Below are 17,120 nucleotides of genomic sequence, written 5' to 3' on the forward strand. Positions count from 1 at the left end.
GACGCTACAACATATAGGTCAGATCGGAGCAATCCTTTTAACCATACAGTAGCGTATCGAAGATTTTGATTGGGTGGGTGTGTTGAAGGGGTGGGGGTGCCCCTGTGCCCCTTTACGGAACTAGAGAACACTAGTCATGCTGGAGGCCTCCCCTGGAAAATTTATAATGTAGGAAACAACAGGATACCGCTATTTTGGAAGTGAAAGTCGAATATATTTTTCATCTTTTATGGCCCTAGGCTAAATAGGTCAGTGCATCCATGATACAAGTGAGTTTCAACCAGCAACAACAGTTACAGTTACTGACAACACTAACAACTGAATGGGTCAAAACCAGTCGATAAATATCTTGTAAGTGTCGACGGTCAGTCGAAACAAGTCGATAAAATCTTTGTATGATATATGGTCAGTTGTATAGGATCGATATTGGAAGATCATTATAGAGAGTATTTAAGTGTCATTTTATTATAAACCTGTTAAGAAAGACTTTATACACACTAAAACTAGAGCTGGCATGAAAGTAGACCGAAGCATCTGCCTCTGATAGATATTTTGAAAGTTGTCGACTGGTGTAGCTGATAACTGTCAAAATAGCTATCAGAGGCTGGAATCACTAGCTCAGCTAGAGGACTTGGGCCCGTGGATTAAAGTGGGTTGGGGCTCATCCTCCGGTAAATGATTTTTAACATTTGCTCTCCTGCATTCTGAAACTCCCCCTGTAAGTTAATTTATAGGGGCATTTCGCCTTTTTTATTCTTTGCTGAAATTTGTGAAAACTATACCCCAAAATCTAGAGAAATGTGCCCTTTAAAGATGGGTTCCCATATTTTCATTTATGAAAATGAAAATGCTAATACTTATTTGAATAGTAAGTAGAGGTGTTCTAGTGACTTGGAAAAATACCAGTTTGTCTAAGATGCCCATAATTAATTCATAATTAGCTAAATAAGAAGAGAATTACAATGAGTGACCAATCAAGAAAGGTCAAACAGTCTTTTTTTGTTTATCCAGACAGTACATTTAAGATTGGTTAAATCTCATAATTATATGCAATAAGAACATAATGATTATGATTAAAAATACATGGTATTTCATTTCAAACATAAATTAATCAAATAGTTTGCTTAATTTGACACTAAGAATTAAGGAAACCCATATTTAATGTATATGAAAGTTATAACTAAAAAATAAGGTTGTGTAGTTTGGAAGCTGTTAGAAAACTTCTGATACGGATTTCTGTAAGGGAAAAAGAGGGTAATTCAAGACAGGTAAGTCAGGTTTCTAGGACAATGAAAATGTGTCAATTGAAGGGAGACAACCCCTTATAAAGGTATTAATCAGACTACTATTAATGTGTAAAAAGATGTTATCAGTAATGTAGCTTTATGAATTCCACTGTTGATCATATTGAATAACTCAAGTAAAAATAAGAATGAATTAAATATATATAGTAGGTTTGTTATTCGTATATTATAAATAGAAATTATAGAAATAATGTTGGACTAAAGTTTACAATTTTACATTATTTATCCATTACGTGTTTGTATCAATTGTATTGATAGTGTTATATTTTCTATCCTTAAAGGGACAGATTCGCCATCTGAAGAGATTGATTTGAATATTGAATATATGTAAGTAGTCTTCAGAAGAGATGTATGGAGTTGTTTCGATGGCAATATTAATTTCCTTGCAAAACGACAAAATGTATAATGTCGATTTGTGAAAGTACATTTATTTTGTAGAATTATAACTTAAAGAAAATACATTTGTGAAATTGTAAAAAATCAATGACCACGTATAATGACCACGTGATATTCTGCTTGCTATTTGGTATGCAATGTATTCGTATAATATATAGAAACAAATGTCAAACTTAAAGTGTCTATAATAGTTGTGTCAAAATCTAGAACAGTCTCGTCTATCGACACACACCAAATTTGCCCAGGTCAGGCCTTGACTTGTATGTACTGAAAGGGGATGAATATGATGACGTTGGTTTAACCTAATATACACGGATAATAGCGAATAGGATGACTAATCACACTGAACCCAAATTCCCTCAGGTAATGGATGTTTCCAAGCACTGATTGATGTTCAAAACTAAAATGTCTAGGAAGTTAAAAAACCTAAAAAAAAACCTAGTTCAGCTAGGACCATGTGCTACAAGTAAACGATCTCATGGCATCAAATGGTGACCTAAAGCCACGGTTCTCCAAAACTTCCACTTATTGTACACTGCATAGAGCTGTCTGTCTCCATTTCCATAGGTGTAGAAAAGTAGTACGTAAAACTCCACTGCATTCATGAAAATTTTGGCGGTTTGAATGTCACTGTAACCGCCTTTCGTTATAACATAAAGATTGGTATTTTGTAGATGTTCTTTAGAGGGCAGGGCAAAAATCTCATGACTACGTTAAAGATTCGGGCAATCTCAGATATTCAAAAGGTATCCCAACAAAATGTCAGAATATACAGTATAATACATGTACATCTATATATGTACAATCAATTTTAGTGCAAATTAAGAAATCACTAGTATATTGGTCATATATGCTACAAACAATATAAAATAATTGTAACTTAAGTATATAAAATACTAAGTATAAAGAAAAGTGATGCCAAGACTCGCACTCAATAATAAAATCTGATGTTATTCCCTTTGAATCATAACCAGGCCTCATATTCTCGATACGATCTTAGTGCTAGGATGTACTAGGGTCTTATCTTGTACCAATGCTTCTATCACAGCGCCAAGATCATTTCGAGAATAAGTGGCCAGATAAATCTATTTACGAATAGTAGCAATAGTTTCATTTTTGGGCGGCTTCATAGTTCCAAACCCTATAGGAGTCATATTCAATGTGTTACCCTCTGCACAACTAAATGAGAAATTTCTCAATAACATCGCCAATACTAGCAACATTTCTGGTCGGGCGATTGTTTCACCCAGACAATTTCTACGTCCACAAGAGAAAGGTAACCAGGACATGGGTTTAGGAGCCAATGAACCATCTTCATCTAGTAGTCTTTCTGGTCTAAATACCTCAGGATCACCCCAAACATCTTTGTCCATGTGTAAAGCATAATGATTTACCATTACCATTGTACCTTTTGGAATTTCATATTCACCTGTAAAATACACATTAGAAATTGTGTACAGCAAGACTGTAGCTATTGTAGAGGAAATATGTTATAATATCTTTGTACATATTCCGGCTGCAATCACAGACCTTCATTTGTATTTATATACCGATCTTGTAAAGTACCTTTGTTTGATTATGACGGTCATATGCCTGCATGGATCGAATCAACAAATCTTCTCAAAAAGGAAGTGTTTTCTTGCTGATCTAAAACAGTTCTTAGCTGATCTTCAACAGTTGTTTGCTGATCTTCAGCAGTTCTTTGCAGATTTTCAACGGCAGCCATTTGTTGTTGCTTCAAAAGCTCTGTGGAAATCCATAAAAGAGAATTATTACCTAGTGTTGTGTCACATAATGTAGAATGAGGAACACCCAATGGTACGACTGGCATAAATCTCATACTTTCATGTAAAACAGCTTCAGTATAGGGTAATCTTTCTTTATCTGATATAGAAGGTTGTTGGTCTTTGTCTAAGAGAGAGAGAGACAGGATAATGTACGATAATGTACCAGTGGTTATACAGTGAAGGCGGTTATACAGCGGTTATACAGCGGTTATACAGGAGCTATACTGCGGTTATACACGGAAGTACGTCTTTTTATCCTAAATTCAATAGATTCAGAAGAACAATATCATTATTGACGTAATACTTGTATACAAAGATGAAAAAGGTTCAGTCTTGAATGATGCTGGCATTTATGTGTAAAGAAAAAGTACAAAAATAGATTCCTGGTGACACGGCCTGTGGATCATGGTTAGCCTACATACCTAGAACTTGATCGATTTCTTCTTGTGCCTTTTTCTGGATTTCAGGATGTTGAACCAGTAAAAAGATGGCCCAAGTTAAAGTCTGTCTTGTGGTATCAACACCGGCTAAAAAATAAGATATAATTTCAAACATATTCTTCTTTACAAGCATGATGAAGCTGAATCATTTGTTGCACATTCGAGCAAACATGTTTGTAAAATACTCGAGTATAGTCGAGTAAAGATATTTGTGTTATGATCAAGTAAAGATATTTGTGGTTAGCCAAGCAAACAAGTTTGTGAAATAGTCGAGTAAAGATATTTGTATTAAGATCAAGTAAGGATATATGATTTATAGCCGAGTAAAGATATTTGAGGTATAGTCAAGTAAAGATATTTGTGGTATAGTCAAGTAAAGATATTTGTGGTATAGTCAAGTAAAGATATTTGTGGTATAGTCAAGAAAGCACGTTGGTGAAATAGTCAAGTCAAGATATTTGAGGTAGTGCTTTCCTGAAATGATTTTTGTAGTAGAGTCCTTTGGAGATATTGAGGTATTTTCCTGTCAACATATTTAAATCTGACTAATAAACGTAATTCTGACTAGTAAGGTAAGAATCGCTAGAGAATCGGACTACCTGAAAAGATGTCACTAATGACCTGAGCAACATGAATGTCTGTTATCATCTGTTCTACAGCTGGGTCTTCAGCTATTGCTTCATTTCTAGCATTGATCAGAAAATCTGTAAAATCTTTTATGTCGTCTGAAATACAATCAACAATTCTTTGAATGAAGTCAATATCACGTCTAGCAGGAAATGTCGAACATTCATTATACTAGGCAAAGTAGCCTGTTCTTCTCTTTTTGTCTTCCTGAAAGTTCACTTCCGTGACAAATTAAATTATTGAGCCGAGTTCCTCAGCACACAAGCAACGTCAATAATGCGTGTTTAATGAACACTGAGTAAATAATCATTTCTTTCAACTTTGTCATTCAAAACGGCAGAATTATTCAGAATTATTTTCACCAATACATTTTTTCCGACGAAACTGTCGTTTTGTTTTTAATTTTCTTAAACTTAACCACACTGACACGGTAGAGGTGCGCTATTTCTTTGCTTCGCAGCGGAGGGCACTGTTTGCGACCTGTCCCACACCCCCTCTTAAACGTTCATCCCGGTTGACTTCAATTACGGACAGAAATAGTGTCAGTGTCATTGTGGCTTTACAGACATACCGCTCTGCTATTTGAGTATATGGAGATTCACTTTCAATTTTTACCTTTAGAAAATGTTTTCTTGTGATCTTCGTACTCTTTTTTGATGAATTTGTTAAAATAGTCTAATGCATGTACTATTCTTCGAAACCTTTTTGTGGGCCAATATCGAAGAAGCGGTATAACGTCTTCCCAAAGACCATTTCCAAATTCTTCATTTACAACATTTAACATTTCCAACATGTACAAGAATTCTTTATCATCCACATCAAAACTGAAAATAATCACTCAATATTGTGATTTTAGAAAGAATCAAATATTCAAAGAAACTAAATGGTCGATCGTTAATGTTCGAAATAATTATATAACATATATATTATCATACACTTAAAGATGAGTTCCCTTATTTTCATTTATGAAAATGAAAATGCTAATACTTATATAAATAGAAAGTAGAGGTGTTTTAATAACTTGGAAAAATACCAGTTTGTCTCACATGTCCATACTTAATTCATAATTAGATAAATTAGAAGAGACTTACCAGCATAATTCCAATGAGTGACCGATCAAGAAAGATTAAAAAGTCTTTTTTGTTTATCCAGACGGTACATACATGGACATTTATGATTGGTTAAAAAATATTAATTATATGCAATATGAACATAATGATATGATTAAGAATACATGATGATTCATTAGAAACAACAATTAATCAAATAGTGTGCCTAATTTGACACTAAAAAATAAGGAAACTCATCTTTCAGCATCAAACAGTGAAAAAATAATACACTTCCGGTCATGCGCATTGGTTCATTGCACTTGTTTTTAGGACATGTCTGCACTGAGAACATCCCCTGCAAGTTCACCAAATTCCAAAGTGGACGTAGTATAATATGGTTCAATGATAAAATCCTTAGCATATCAAAATGATCTTGCGTCCAAAAAAAGAACCAAACGACAAAACAACTTTTTTGTTTGTATTGTAAAGATCAAAAAAGTATGGAGTCCCTTAGGCGCAATTTTCCGTACTTTTATGAAATATTTCGTTTTAACGAATTAGTTATTTCGCTATTACGAAATAATTAATTCGTTTAAACGAAATAAGCTATTCGATTAAACGAAATAATTATATTTTATAAAAGTATGGAAAATTGCGCCTTAGGAGCCCCATAAAAAAGCAATAATCCTACACACACCGTTTATGAAAGCAGATTCCATGTAAAAAATTGAATATAAGAAGACTGATGTATTTCTCCATGTCCAATTTTTCTCCTTCTTTTTCTCTGATTATTTTAATCATTTGAGATCCAGCATCATAGAGTTTTTCCCCAAGTTTTTCACCACTGGCAAAGTATCTGAAAGAGAAATTGAAAAATACCTAAAGTTATATGACAATTAGGCAATCTGGCGTTTATTATAAGAAAACATAGTGATTTGAGAAATTCGTATTTATTGAATCATCCTCTGCAGCCATTTGTAATGTTTCCCTCTAACAGTCGTCAAGGTAGACATTATGTCATATCTGAGATACTGTTTCCAAAATGTAAAATGCGGTGAAATATTTTCAAAAAGCTTAAAATCTCGAAACGTTATAATTGCAGTGAAGTAGGTTTTACGGTTTCTCTTCTTGTCGGAACCGTAGCTTTCGAGTCATATTTACAGAAAATCGCAGTCAGTTTAGCAGTACATCATACCAAACTGGCAAATCTTACCTCATTCCTTGAAGTGCGACTTTTCTTAAAACTTTCCATTCGGCATTCAAATCAGCAAATACAATGTCTTTATAACCATCAGTTAAACGCTCAACTTAAAATTAAAAATATATCACATTACGACCTTTGTGGGAAAGTTGTGGTGGGGATGCGTGCCAGTCAATTTTGTTTTTTCCATTGATGTCTATGAAATTCTTAGCTTTTCGAAAACAGACTGTTATATCTAAATTCATTTGAACTATAACTAACCCGATGTTCAAAACTCGTGTAAAATGGGACAACGTCCTGAACAGCTTACAGACTTTCGAGAAAGGCTGCCACATTGATTTACTTATAGGTTTCGCTATCCTACAATCCGTCAATATTTTGGAGAAAGGTTTCTACATGACACGCTTTGAATGGTTAAAACTAACGTCGTAAGAGCGGGACTTGGTAGAAAATTTGTTAGTGTAGTATCCTTGATCTTTGCTCATACGCTCGTTACTCCTTACACCTCTATTCTCGACGGGTAAGGGCTGGCCAAACTCTATCAATCCTCAAGACAAATTCGTTCAAAAATATGTTTAATCGTATAAAGAAAAAAAGCAATATTCGCTCCAGATGTTGTCACTTAATCAGACGCGTCCAGCGACTGCTTACAACGATCTTGCTACCTATAGATTAACTGAATTACTGAATAAAAGCGTGCATTTCCATATTTAAAGGTCTGGGTAACATGACATCCCATAGCGCCACCTATCGTAATAACAAGTAGGCCCTATCAATGGAAATTAAAGTCTGTACTAACCTGAGTGCATTTTGACTCTTCCAGCGAATTCGACATCTTTCTTTATCAAAGCCTCTCGTACAACTTCAGCATCGTTCAGTGTCACACATGTAACTGGACCTGACATTAATCAATAGTTTATATAGAGAAATACTGCTTGTCAAATTTCAGTAAAGAAACAGAGTGAAAATGTTCAGTCGTCTGAAGATTGCACAGGATGGAACTTTAGATACGTCATCAAACACTTAGTTTTAGAGGAATTTCAGGAACCACAGTAGACATCTATTCCAACTTCTGATAGCTATTTTGAAAGTTGCAGGCGATAACTGTCACAATATCTACCAGAGCCTGGAGTAAATGTGTCGGAGTTGTAGAACCACAATCATCCGGTTGAAAATATTAATAGTACAAATCAATGATGTCAGTGTTCCAGATACACATGAACAATGTTGAAATCCTCTTTAATCCCTTTAAAATATCTGAAGGTGGATGGGGGATTCATGTTAACCAATCTTTTAGTTCTGAAGATAAAATTACTTACCTATTTGTATTGTAACAACAGGACCATATTTCTCTTTCCATTTACAAAGCAATTGATACAATGGTCCAGATCGCATTGCTGAAAACAAATTCAAAATTCATCTTTAAACAAATCCATGCGATGTGAATCTTTTTAAGGCCATTCTTAACGATGTTTTGCACATCACAATGATGAAAAAAGCTTTAAAAGAAATATTCTTGAGCCTAAGATTAATACTCCTAGTCTTAAACTTAACAATGTATAACAATCTTGTGACGACCCAATATTGAGGTTTTGAATAATATAGTCGAGATACGTTTCCTTCACGTCAATATTTGAAAGGATCTCTGAAAAAGCATATAGATCTATAATAATGATATGATCAGATAAGCAGTTTAGATGTTGTGGAACATTAAATAGAAATGACATACTTACACCACAAGTTTCCAGCTAATGGTGGCCCCCATGGACCGGGCGGTAGTTTGTATTTCTTCCTTAAAAGTTTATAGGAAACCAGTCCTATTGTTAATCCTAGAATCAAAGCTTGACTCGTTGGTGAAAGAGGTATTTTATTCGTCAGGGTCTCGAACATGATGTCTTCTTAGATCTGCATTACAAATAACAATTGTTGTACACCCATTGCTATCAGGGGCGGGGCCAAAGGGGAGGGGGGTGTTGTTAGTGTGTACAATGTGTAGCTACAGGCCTGGAGACATGATGGACCAGGGGACGATGAGCTTAAATGTAATTTTATAAAAATGGGTATCAAATGATATGAAAGTTTTTTATCTCCCTCATTACTGGCTTCTACGACTACAGATTTGTTCACAACTCTTGACATAAATGAAAGTAGGCCTAATGTCTCCCACAAGAAATGAACTCACTTTTAACCTTAAAATAAAAACATTCTTATGAACCAGCTAGGCAACGTCTTAGAGAGGCCTGCTCATGATTAGCTTAATGAAAAGTACAGTGTGCAATGAGGGAAATTTTGTAAAGACAGCTAAATATAGACATAGATATAAACTTTCACACACAATTTGATTTGCACTTTATCAAAATACAATAAACAAAACTATAATCAGCTGTCAGCTCGTATTGACAAATATGAATGGTGAAACGTCCTTCTTTTTGCACCTAAGTGGAATAATGAAGATAGGCAACGCTCAGCAGTGTACAATGAGCGATATTTTGTTAGGACAGCAGCATTTTCTTCCACTTCTATACTGGCGAGAGATCTTTACACAGCTCGGCATTGTATACGACGATGCATGAAACCGAAATTAAATTCATAGTAAAAGATTCTTACCGTGTCAATGGCGCAAACACATCCAAAGTAGTAAGGTATATTGAACAACACTGATTCACTCGATATCCTGTTATTCTACTGACGTCTTAAAAGACTCACTGGTGGTAGAATGTAAAATAAAGTGTTTTTATCTATAAATAGCTATGACTGTTTACAAGCCATCTAATATAATGCCCGAGTAACATTACACGTGTCTGAGGTTTCACTCTAAAGCCGCGAATATTGGATGCCTGTCGGGAAAGATCTGGTGAAATTATATTTAAGGGACAGACTTGCAATCCGTTTGACCGGGGTTTTCTATCACTAATATTGTTCACAGCTCAACGTCAATATTTGAGCTTTCAAATCCATGGGTGTACAGAATTGGGCCCAAACCAACAACTAGGTTAGAAATGCGGGCAATCTCAGATATTTCGCTCCACCTCCCTCGGACGTAAACCTGGATCCGCCACTGGTCGACGGTCAGTCGAAACAAGTCGATAAAATCTTTGTATGATATATGGTCAGTTGTATAGGATCGATATTGAAAGATCATTATAGAGAGTATTTAAGTGTCATTTTATTATAAACCTGTTAAGAAAGACTTTATGCACACTAAAACTAGAGCTGGACAATGGAAATGTTTCAATTGAAGGGAGATAACCCCTTATAAAGGTATTTATCAGACAACTAAGAATGTGTAAAAGATGTTATCAGTAATGTAGCATTGTGAATGCCACTGTTCGTGATATTGAATACCGCTAGTAATAATAAGAATGGATTCAGTGTTTGTATTAAACATAGGAATTTCTGACTTTACTTGTATTGATTGTGTTATATTTTTTATCCTTAAAGGGACAGATTGGATGTTGATTTGAGTCTTGAATATATGGAAATAATCTTCAGAAGTACTAGAAATGTACGAAAATCGTATAATTCACTCAAAAACTAACAAAACTATAGGAATTTCACTTTATGTTTCTCAACGTCTCAAGAAAAGACGAAAAACTTTTAAACGCGGATAACACATGGATTTGAAGGGTCTGAGCTGTGAACATAGAAAATTTCCGTTTCCAAGATTCCGAGACTAAAATACCATTGATAAAACTTTAATATAATTTCAGCAGATCGGAAGTTTTCCCCGACAGGCACCCCAAATATCCATTGCACATAGCGTACGATGAGGGATTTTCGATATAATAGAGAATAGTAGGAGCGAATCGTGTCCGCACCGTATCCGGACCCGTACGTCGTGTGTTCACTTGTTCTACTTTCTACTGTATTCGATAATCTCGCATCGCACACAGCACCGGACACCGTACATTGTCTATTCGCGGCTTAGTGACATGAAAATCCATAAACATGTAAGGTTACTCGGGCATTGCATTAGACGGCTTGTAAACAGTCATGGCTATTTATAGATGAAAAGTTGTTTACACTCGACCACAAGTAAGGCTTTTCCTCCAGTAGTATAACAAGACATCGCGTGAAGCAGTGTCGTTCAATATCCCTTACTACTTTGGACCCTAACGCTGGTAGATATTTTGCGCCATTGACAGGGTAAGAATCTTTTGTTATGAATTTGATTTCAGTATCATGAATCGTTGTTGGGACAAAATTAAGTTCTAGTGTTCTACAGGCTGTGCACGTTAAAGATATCTCGACAGATTAGAAATCGAAAAAGAGTATGCTAATGACAAAATATCGCTCATTGCACACTACTGGACGTTGCCACTTAAGTGCCAAACAGTAGGATGTAAAACACCATTCATTTCATATTTTTCAATACGAACTGACAGCTGATAATTATAGTTTTGTTTATTGTATTTTGATAAAGTGCAGATCTAATTGTGTGTGAAAGTTTATATCTATGTCTATATTTAGCTGTCTTTACAAAATTTCCCTCATTGCACACTGTACTTTTCATTAAGCTAATCAAGAGCAGACCTCTCCAAGACGTTACCTAGCTGGTTCATAAGAATGTTTTCATTTTAAGTTTAAAAGTGAGTTCATTTATTGTGGGAAACGATAGCCTACTTTCATTTAAGTCAAGAGTTGTGAACAAATCTGTAGTCGTAGAGGAGCCAGTATGGAGGGAGATTAAAAAAAACCTTCGATCTTGAACTTATACGATCTACTTTCATATCATTTGATACCCATTTTTATAAAATTACTTCCAAGCTCATCGTCCCCTGGTCCATCATGTCTCCAGGCCTGTAGCTACACATTGTACACACTAACCACACCCCCTGAAAAACTGTGCAAATCGTGCAAACACCATACACCATTGCCTCTCTGGATATATTACTTGCCCCTCCGAACAATCAAGTCTGGCCTGCAAGTCTCAGTTACTCTATGCTCCTCCGAGACGATTTCAAAGATTGCGTAAATATTAGAGGACATAGTTTAATTAAACATGTCATGTATTTTTGATTAGATTTAATTTACCCATAACGAAATAAACTGCACTTGTTTTTGTTTGCAATTTTCCACAGATGTGCAAAGATAACAAGCTTTCTCGACTACAGCAAGTTGAAGGTCACGTTACTAATATTGACATTATAGAGTCTCAAACAGCGGTCAAGGTTATATATAAATTACTTATATAGTCAATGCTACTAATCTATACCATAACAATCTAAATAACATAGTGTATTTACCAATAGTCGAGATCAATAAGGTCACTAACCATTCTTGATGTGATATGATTGTTTCAATTAGCGCACCTTTTTCATTATTACAGATTGAAAAAAGGCGTAGTCTTAGAGAGAACGGTTTGGTTGTTTCTAGAGTGTAAATAACATTGAAATACAAAAAGTCATCTTCACCAAACCCCTTCATATACCTTGACAACAATAGGCACTTTTCTTTTATAGAAAAAGTAGAAGCGGATTAAGAAAAGTCGTCATTTAAACTTTCAAACGTAGATAAGTCTTGACGCACGAGGAGCTAAAGGCTAAAATTTTGCCGGTGAACAGTGAACACTGTAACTTAGCTAAAAAAAAATCTCCTTTCTGAGATTAAAGTATAATTGATCAAACGGATGGTGAAACCGTCCCTTCGTCAAAATGATCTCATCATCAATTGAATTTCGTTGCAGAAATGTTTATCTCTTGACAAATATAGTCATTACATGTGGAGAACGAGTCAATAACGTATAGCAATGGATACAAAATGTTTCATTTACTTTGAAAATTGTTTTTCGTAATGCAGATCTAAGAAGACATCATGTTTGAGACCCTGACGAATAAAATACCTCTTTCACCAACGAGTCAAGCTTTGATTCTAGGATTAACAATCGGACTGGTTTCCTATAAACTTTTTGGGAAGAAATACAAACTACCACCCGGTCCTTGGGGGCCACCATTAGCTGGAAACTTGTGGTGTAAGTATGTCATTTCTATTTAATGTTCCACGACATCTAAACTGCTTATCTGATCATATCATTATTATAGATCTATATGCTTTTTCAGGGATCCTTTCAATTATTGACGTGAAGGAAACGTATCTCGACTATATTATTCAAAACCTCAATATTGGGTCGTCACAAGATTGTTATACATTGTTAAGTTTAAGACTAGGAGTATTAATCTTAGGCTCAAGAATATTTCTTTTAAAGCTTTTTTCATCATTGTGATGTGCAAAACATCGTTAAGAATGGCCTTAAAAAGATTCACATCGCTTGGATTTGTTTAAAGATGAATTTTGAATTTGTTTTCAGCAATGCGATCTGGACCATTGTATCAATTGCTTTGTAAATGGAAAGAGAAATATGGTCCTGTTGTTACAATACATATAGGTAAGTAATTTTATCTTCAGAACTAAAAGATTGGTTGACATGAATCCCCCATCCACCTTCAGATATTTTAAAGGGATTGTAAAGAGGTTTTCAACATTGTTCATGTGTATCGGGGACACTGATATCATTGATTTGTTCTATTCTAATTATCAACCTGACAACTGTGGTTCTAGTCCGAAACATCAATTCCAGACTCTGATAGATATTGTGACAGTCATCGGCTGCAGTAGATGACGAATCTAAAGTTCCATCCTGTGCCATCTTCAGACGACTGATTTTTTTCAGTCTGTTTCTTTACAAGCAGTATTTCTCTATATAAACTATTGATTAATGTTAGGTCCAGTTACATGTGTGACACTGAACGATGCTGAAGTTGTACGAGAGGCTTTGATAAAGAAAGATGTCGAATTCGCTGGCAGAGTCAAAATGCACTCAGGTTAGTACAGACTTATTGGTAGATGCTGTTTTAAGTTTTGTTATTGTTTATAAACAATCTAATTAAAATAGGATTTCACTTTCGCTTCTTTTTTATTTCCTAATGTTTTCTCCATTGTAATCTAACAAGCCCTCTGCCAAAGTCCCGCTCTTATTTTAAACCAATCAAAGCGTGTCATATAGAACCCTTTCTTCAAAATATTGACGGGATAGCAAAATCTAAGTATAGATCAATGTGGCAGCCTTTCTCGAAAGACTGTAAGCTGTTCAGGACGATATCGGGTTAGTAATTGTTCAAATGAAGTTGGATATAACGGGCTGTTTTTGAAAAAGCTAAAAATTTCATTGACATCAATAGAAAAAACAAAATTGACTGGCACGCATCCCCACCCCAACTTTTAATGTCCATTCCCTCAAAGGTCGTAATGAGATATATTTTTAATTTTAAGTTGAGCGTTTAACTGATGGTTATAAAGACATTGTATTTGCTGATTTGAATGCCGAATGGAAAGTTTTAAGAAAAGTCGCACTTCAAGGAATGAGGTAAGATTTGCCAGTTTGGTATGATGTACTGCTAAACTGACTGCGAGTTTCTGTAAATATGACATCATACGCGAAGGCGTCGGTTCAGACAAGAAGAGTAGCCATAAAAACCGTTTCGCGATTTTGAGCATTTGAAAATATTTCACCGCTTTTTACATTTTGGAAACAGTATCTCAGATATGACATAATGTCTACCTAGACGACTGTTAGAGGAAAACATTGCAAATAGCTGCAGAGGATGATTCAATAAATACGAATTTCTCAAATCACTAGATTTTCTTATAATAAACGCTAATAATATTGTCTAATATTCATAAATCTTTAGGCTTTGGTCAATTTCTCTTTCAGATACTTTGCCAGTGGTGAAAAACTTGGGGAAAAACTCTATGATGCTGGATCTCAAATGATTAAAATAATCAGAGAAAAAGAAGGAGAAAAATTGGACATGGAGAAATACATCAGTCTTCTTATATTCAATTTTTTACATGGAATCTGCTTTCTTAGATTTGTGTGAAGGAAACAAAAGATTTCTTTTGTCGTTGGTTCTTTTTTGGGACCTAAGATCATTTTGATGGTTTTATCATTGAACCATATTATACTAGACCCAATTTGGAATTTGGTGAACTAGCAGGAGATGGTCTCAGTGCACACCTGTCCTCAAGCAGAAACGAGTGCAAGGAACCAATGCGCATGCCCGGAAGTGTATTATTTACACTGTTTGATGCTGAAGTGTATGATAATTCAATTGTTATAATATAATTAGTTCGAACATTAGCGATCGGCCTTTTAATTTCTTTGAATATTCGATTCTTTCTTTAATACATCATCACAATATTGAGTGATTATTTTCAGTTTTGATGTGGATGATAAGGAATTCTTGTACATGTTGGAAATGTTTAATGTTGTAAATGAAGAATTTGGAAATGGGGTTTGGGAAGACGTTATACCACTTCTTAAACATTGGCCAACAAAAAGGTTTCAAAGAATAATGCATGGATTAGACTATTTTAATGGATTTATCAAAAAAGAGTACGAAGATCACAAGAAAACATTTTCTAAAGGTAAAAATTGAAAGTGAATCTCCATACACTCGAATAGCAGAGCTGAATTTCTGTAAAGCCACAATGACACTGACACTATTTCAGTCCGATGATTAGGGGAGGGGGGGGAGGGGTTGCTGCAGGGGAGTGTGCCGTGTTGTTGAGAGTATTTTAACGTTTTCAAAATTTTACCGCATAAATTTTCGTACAATGTGCGTGTAACTCGGGTGAACACTGTCGACGATTTATGTCGTCGTTAACAGTATGCAAACAATAACCCGCGTTATTATGTTTTAATGCAGCAAATGTGTGCGAATCACCGAAATGGCGCGCCTTTACCACGTCCAATTACGCGGTATTGCATGGACAAAAGTTTACATAATGTGTATTTAACACGCACTATTGACGTTGCTTGCGTGCTGAAGTCCTTTGGCTCATCAATGCAATTTATCAAGACAGTGAACTTTCAGGAAGACAAAAAGAGAAACTAAGTTAAGGTTGGTTCCCGCTAGATGTGATATTGGCTTCATTCACAGAATTGTTGATTATTTTTCAGACGACATAAAAGATTTTACAGATTTTCTGATCAATGCTAGAAATGAAGCAATAGCTGAAGACCCAGCTGTAGAACAGATGATAACAGACATTCATGTTGCTCAGGTCATTAGTGACATCTTTTCAGGTAGTCCGATTCTCTAGCAATTCTTACCTTACTAGTCAGAATTACTTTTATTAGTCAGATTTAAATATGTTGGCAGGAAAATACCTCAATATCTCCAAAGGACTCTACTACAAAAATCATTTCAGGATAGAACAACAAATCTCTTTCACAAATATTTTTGCACTCCTATACCACAAATATTTTTGTACAACTGTACCACAAATGTTTGTGTACGACATACACCCCAAATATCTTTACTCGACTATACAACAAATATCTTTATTTGACCATAACACAAATACCAACCACTCGATTATACCTCAAATATCTTGATTGGACTATTTCAGAGAACGTGTTTGCTTGACTATACCACAAATGTCCTTACTTGATCAAAACACAAATATCTTTACTCGGCTATACTACAAATATCTTCACTTGACTATTTCACAAACATATTTGCTTGACTATACCACAAATATCTTGATCATAACACGAATATCTTTACTCGACTATAGGCTACCTCAAATAACTTGACTCGACTATTTCACAAACACGTTTGCTTGACTATACCACAAATATCTTTACTTGATCATAACACAAATATCTTTATTCGATTATAGGCTACCTCAAATATCTTGACATGACTATTTCACAAACATGTTTGCTCGAATGTGCAACAAATGATTCAGCTTCATCATGCTTGTAAAGAAGAATATGTTTGAAATTATATCTTATTTTTTTTAGCCGGTGTTGATACCACAAGACAGACTTTAACTTGGACCATCTTTTTACTGGTTCAACATCCTGAAATCCAGAAAAAGGCACAAGAAGAAATCGATCAAGTTCTAGGTATGTAGGCTAACCATGATCCACAGGCCGTGTCACCAGGAATCTATTTTTGTACTTTTTCTTTACACATAAATGCCAGTATCATTCAAGACTGAACCCTTTTTATCTTGTATACAAGTATTACGTCAATAATGATATTGTTCTTCTGAATCTATTGAATTTAGGATAAAAAGACGTACTTCCGTGTATAACCGCAGTACACTGTAAAAAAAGTCCGTTTTTTTTACAGAAATTTACTTGACATTTTCTGTTGATATACGTAAATTTCTGCTGATATACATACTTTTCTGTTGATTTACGGACTTTGTTCTTACATTAACAGAATGTTAGTTCCGCAATAAGGAAATATGTTATTTTACGTAAATTAATCTTGGTCGTATGTCATTTAAGAACAATTACGTTA

General features: G+C 35.0%; 1 protein-coding gene and 1 pseudogene across 2 annotated transcripts in view; one reads left to right on the forward strand and one right to left on the reverse strand.

Moving 5' to 3' along the window:
• Positions 1 to 2,785: 2,785 nt before the first annotated feature.
• On the reverse strand, positions 2,786 to 7,709 carry LOTGIDRAFT_131752 (hypothetical protein; the record flags this gene model as incomplete). Its single annotated transcript, XM_009066388.1, has 8 exons — positions 2,786 to 3,129; positions 3,477 to 3,611; positions 3,910 to 4,014; positions 4,527 to 4,652; positions 5,170 to 5,378; positions 6,301 to 6,459; positions 6,817 to 6,910; positions 7,604 to 7,709. The coding sequence occupies 8 exons, from the start codon at positions 7,707 to 7,709 to the stop codon at positions 2,786 to 2,788; spliced, it is 1,278 nt and encodes a 425-aa protein (XP_009064636.1).
• A 3,130-nt stretch (positions 7,710 to 10,839) lies between these two features.
• LOTGIDRAFT_151007 overlaps positions 10,840 to 17,120 on the forward strand; it is a 9,109-nt pseudogene continuing 2,828 nt past the window's right edge. The window contains 10 exon segments of the mRNA in view: positions 10,840 to 10,950; positions 12,604 to 12,775; positions 13,112 to 13,189; positions 13,527 to 13,625; positions 14,074 to 14,167; positions 14,516 to 14,669; positions 14,685 to 14,688; positions 15,019 to 15,228; positions 15,764 to 15,889; positions 16,613 to 16,734. Coding sequence covers positions 12,619 to 12,775; positions 13,112 to 13,189; positions 13,527 to 13,625; positions 14,074 to 14,167; positions 14,516 to 14,669; positions 14,685 to 14,688; positions 15,019 to 15,228; positions 15,764 to 15,889; positions 16,613 to 16,734 — 1,044 coding nt within the window.

This window comes from Lottia gigantea, assembly GCF_000327385.1.
Source record: "Lottia gigantea unplaced genomic scaffold LOTGIsca_76, whole genome shotgun sequence".
Lineage (NCBI taxonomy): Eukaryota > Metazoa > Mollusca > Gastropoda > Lottiidae > Lottia > Lottia gigantea.